The sequence below is a fragment of the Toxorhynchites rutilus genome, chromosome 1 (assembly GCF_029784135.1).
Source record: "Toxorhynchites rutilus septentrionalis strain SRP chromosome 1, ASM2978413v1, whole genome shotgun sequence".
Taxonomy (NCBI): domain Eukaryota; kingdom Metazoa; phylum Arthropoda; class Insecta; order Diptera; family Culicidae; genus Toxorhynchites; species Toxorhynchites rutilus.
The window spans coordinates 148842447-148847422 of NC_073744.1; the positions used below are offsets into that span (position 1 = coordinate 148842447).

Genomic DNA, 4976 nt, shown 5'->3' on the forward strand with positions numbered 1-4976 from the left:
GTCGATGTCGCTTACATAGAAGTTGTACAAAAGGGGGCTTAAACATGAGCCCTGGGGGAGGCCCATGTAAGAGACCCAACTTACTGCCGAATCTCCGTGAGAAAAGATCAAATGTTTCTCACAAAGCAAGTTATATAACATATTATTCAATAGAGGCGGCAGACCCCGAGAGTGTAATTTGTCCGACAAAACCTCTATTGATACAGAATCGAAGGCCCCCTTTATGTCCAAGAATACTGAAGCCATTTGTTTTTTTTTTGGCGTAAGCCATTTGAATTTCTGAAGAAAGCAACGTAAGACAATCATTCGTCCCCTTGCCCCTGCGGAACCCATATTGTGTATCTGAGAGTAGACCATTCGTTTCAACCCATCGATCAAGGCGAAACAAGATCATTTTCTCCAACAATTCCCGTATACAAGACAGCATTGCTATTGGGCGGTACGAATTGAAGTCGGACGCGGGTTTTCCGGGTTTTTGAATAGCTATAACTCGTACTTGTCTCCAATCATCTGGAACAATATTATTCTTCAGAAACCGATTGAATAAATTCAACAAGCGATGTTTCGCCACATCAGGGAGATTTTTCAGCAAGTTGAACTTAATTCTATCCGATCCCGGAGCAGAATTGTTACATGAAAGGAGAGCAAGAGAGAATTCTACCATCGAAAACTCGGAATCAAGATCGCACCTACCTTGTGGTATATCTCGAACAATTTTTTGCACAGGAGCGGAAGCAGGACAAACCTTCCGTGCAAAATTAAAAATCCATCGATGTGAATATTCTTCGCTTTCATTTGTTGAAGAGCGATTTCTCATGTTTCGAGCCACTTTCCATAATTTTTTCATTGACGTTTCTCGTGACAAACCTCCCACGAAATTTCGCCAATAAGCACGTTTTTTCCCTTTGATTAAGTTTTTAAATTAATCTTCAAGGGCTAAATATGTTTGAAAATTTTCAGGGGTTCCACGTTTCCGAAAAGCTTTAAATGCATTCGATTTTTCTACATAAAGCTTGGAACATTGGCTATCCCACCATAGATTGGGAGGCCTTCGGGAAATGGTGGAACCTGGGATGGGTTTCGTTTGAGCGCGAACCGCGCTGTCATAGATCAAACGAGAAAGGAAGTTATACTCCTCCAATGGAGGTAAACCATCTCTGGAATTGATGGCTAGAGCAATCGCGTCCGCATATTTTTTCCAGTCAATGTGTCTTGTGAGGTCATATGCCATGTTTATAGATTCAGAAGAATTCGACCCAATGGTGATGGAAATTTTGATTGGCAAGTGATCACTACCGTTGGGGTTCTGGATTACATTCCACTTGCAATCTAACGATAGTGAATTCGAGCAAAGCGAGAGGTCAAGAGCACTTGGGTTAGCAGGAGGTTTAGGTACACGTGTTGTTTCCCCAGTATTCAAAACGGTCATATTGAAGCTGTTACAAAGGTCATAGATCAACGATGAACGATTGTCGTCGTACTGTTCCCCCCAGGCAGTTCCGTGAGAGTTGAAGTCTCCCAAGATCAATCGTGGCTCAGGAAGAAGTGAGCACATGTCATCAAGTTGTTTGCGGCTAACCGCAGCTCTCGGAGGCCAATACAAGCTGACAATACAGAGGTCTTTGCCGTTGATGTTTGCATGACAAGCAACAGCTTCATCTCGCGAAGAAAGCCAAGTTTCGGACAGAACAAAAACATCACAATTGAAGTTATGAATTAAAAATTTGAATGTATCCAATTTAGGGATAAGACTACGACAATTCCACTGTAAAACAGTGATATCTCCGACCTCTCTATTTGAATTAGACATCAAGAGAGATAATCTTTGCAAGGAGGGGCCATGTTTGCATCAATTGTTGCAAAATTGTCTTTAATACTGGAAGCATTGAGATGACAATGGTTCTGATGGAGTCGGAAACATTAAAACACTTGAAGATTTGATCCAAAAGGTCAGACAACTTTAGAAATCCCGATTGGGAAGTTGAACTGGACGGAAAAATAGGGACAGTTGGGGTTTTTGATGTCCCCTCGAGTGCTGGGTCGTTCGAAGATGAAATATTCCCACGGAAGCCAGGAGGAACCTGGTTTTGCTTGTCCGCTGCACTCGATTTTTTAGGCAAGCTAACAGAGAATATAACCGTGGGGACTAGTTCTTGAACTTTGGGAGTGGTCACATTTTTGCGCCGGGGATTCCCTTTGAAAATAAACGGTGTGCCCCCGCTAGCTGTGTCCGCTTCCATTTCATCAACTGGCAACGTGGAAAAGGTATTGTGTGTTGAGATTGGTTGTTCTTGTTGTTGGGTCAGTGGCGAAGCGCCCTTTAAAATTTCCGCAAATGTGCGCTTCGAGCGTTCCTTTAAAGAGCGCTTCTGTTTCTCCCAGCGACTCTTGTAAGTTTCACAAACTGAGAGCTCGTGTGGGGATCCCCCGCAATATGGACATTTATGCTCAGTCGCACTGCAGGATTTCCCCTCATGTTGCTCTCCGCAAGTGGCACAGCGCTCCTTGTTGGCACAATAATCCGAAGTGTGACCAACTGACTTGCATTTGTTGCAAGTCATGGGCTTTGGCACGAAGAGTCGCACAGGTAGTCTCAATTTGTCCACCATAACGTAGTCAGGGAGGGCGGCACCAGCAAAGGTGACTCGAAACGAGTCGGACGGCGTAAATTTAGTTTGGTCCCCATCATGGGAAAGTTTCCCGAGTTGGCGACAGTCCAAGATTTCCACTTCCACTTCCATTGAGGGGAGCTTCTTGAACTTGCCTTTTCCTTCTGCTTTTATTTGTTCGCTCGTCAGACCCGTTTCAGTTATCACCCCCTCAATTTCTACGTTATGGGAGGGTATAAATGTTCGATATTCGAGAGTGAAATGTTGATCAGCAACAATCTCGTTTGCGTGTTTCCGGTTATAAGGACTTCATTAATATTTTTCAATTGAAAATGTATGAAAGAATGTCCACGTGGCGAATAGGGGTAGAGGTATAGTCAATGTCCATTCTTGTCCACACAGGGAGAGGGGGAAATCAAAAACGGTCCTTTTTGTGTCCACGTGGTATGTAGAGAGCATGTTTTTATTTACAACAGCTGAACATCCAGTCGGCTTAGGACTACCCTTCCCTATTATATTCTTAACGTGATATCAGAGAACCTATCGAAATTCAAATTATATGAAACACATCAAAGTCACCCTTGGAAGCTCATGTTCACATCGGAAATCATATTTTAAACTCAACAAATTTATTGTGTCAAATTCGGCTACTAAACCCTACAAAATTGAACCGGTCATCGAAATCCATGTTTTCACAAATGGCAGACGAAACACTGGAATCGCTCACAAAAGCGGTCCTAACAATGTCTGCTGCTCTACTACTTCATTATTCAGAAACGTTTAGCGAACGGTTCAGAAAGAAAAAAAGTTCAAGAAAAACAATCCCCACTAACGGTAGGAACATTCGTTGTACTGATTATATATTATTAACAAATCTTCTTTAAACATAGGTTCACCAAAACATGCACAACACGTTTCCTTTGGAGTCGGTCATGATGTTCCTTCATCAGCTAGTCGCTTCACGGACACAGATGTTGAATCTTACCGCTTGGTACGCCCAACCGTCCCGTTATTGCGAGAAGTATTACGTGACGCATCAAGTTCATTCCGATCATATACTGCGCCCCCGTCTATAAAAACACCGGTTGTCCCCTATAAATTCATACGAACGACACCTTTGCATCATAGCTCTTTGGCAAGCAGTCCGTGGCCATCATATTTCCGATCCCCTCCGCCATCGCCGGAGAGTGAACGTTCCTTCCGTCTAACCCGTGTTCCACGTGCTCCCCCCGGCTACGATTATTCGGCAAAGTTTGAACGTGATCACTCGTACCCGGTAGCATACACCGCTCGCAGCCCCCATCGATCTCCTCAACCAGGGCATCTATTCATCGATGATGCCGATTCCTCAACCCCATCGGAAAGCGAGGTGTCTCTTCGTGTAGTGCATCCTTTTAGTGGCAATAGATCCCGTGACCGAATCGTCGACCCATATTTGTATCGATCATATTCAACCCTTCCCTCTTCTGCTATCGCTACTTCAAGACGACTCCCCCAGCAATATGTATCGCCACAAGCAGTACCATTGGAACAAATCAGCTTTCCCGAGTACGATGAACCGTCGTCACAGGCAGTAACAGACTATTCCAATGGATATCCCGAGGAGCTAGACAGTGGCGACTTGCCAGAAGATCCACTATATGATCCACTAGGGGAATACGATGAATCACAAGCATCAATTCAAGAAACCCTGAACACAACTTTTGCCCTACCTTCTCCTTCACTATCCTCGCGAAGCCCAGCTCGAAGTAGCCCCGGGACAACTTTCGAAACCGACAGCGTTCGCTTTCCAAACCTTTCGCGGCTACCACCGACACCACGTGGTACCTCCTTGGCCAGCGATTTGCAAAGTCCATCTGCTGTTCGTGCGGAAACCATCAATCAATCTAGCCGCCAAGAGAACCTCGCCGAGGTCAGTTCTGGACCGTTTGCACCGGAATTGAACTCCACCTTCGTAACCGACTCCCGAGCGGGCGTGGACAGTCTGGAGGAAACCATCAACACGCTGATAGCGAAGATAAATCGCCAGGCGGAGATTATTCGGGCGGGTGGAAGACCTGCCGAGCACGAGCGGATTGGAGTTATACGGAGAAAATCGGAAGATTTCGACACCGAGACGGGACGGATGAAAGATTTGAAATAAATTAGAAAATATTCTGGAGATTATTATTTCGGTTTAGTTGGGAGAACAACATTGTTGTCCATCGCAGTTTCATTCTCTTTGGGAGTCAACCAAGGGAACTTTTTCATAGCCAGAAGCCGTTTCATGTTGCAATCGGAAGCCATCGTAAAAGTTTGTCGCTTCAATTTATTGTGTATCGTTCTGCAATCGTGGTCCAAGTGCATTCGGAATAAACTTCCTAGTGC

The 4976-nt window shown here is 44.7% G+C and overlaps 1 protein-coding gene across 1 annotated transcript; it reads left to right on the plus strand.

Moving 5' to 3' along the window:
• Positions 1-3215: 3215 nt before the first annotated feature.
• Positions 3216-4752, plus strand: LOC129761504 (uncharacterized). Its single transcript, XM_055759226.1, has 2 exons — positions 3216-3443; positions 3500-4752. Exons 1-2 carry the CDS (start codon positions 3296-3298, stop codon positions 4750-4752), a joined length of 1401 nt encoding a protein of 466 aa, XP_055615201.1. The 5' UTR covers positions 3216-3295.
• The last annotated feature ends 224 nt before the right edge of the window (positions 4753-4976 follow it).

Excerpts from the sequence above, each read along its gene's own strand:
- LOC129761504 (XM_055759226.1), top strand. The coding sequence starts at position 3,296 with ATGTTTTCACAAATGGCAGACGAAACACTGGAATCGCTCACAAAAGCG. Across the intron at positions 3,444-3,499 it reads AAAAACAATCCCCACTAACG|GTTCACCAAAACATGCACAA; the intron begins GTAGGAACATTC and ends CTTTAAACATAG.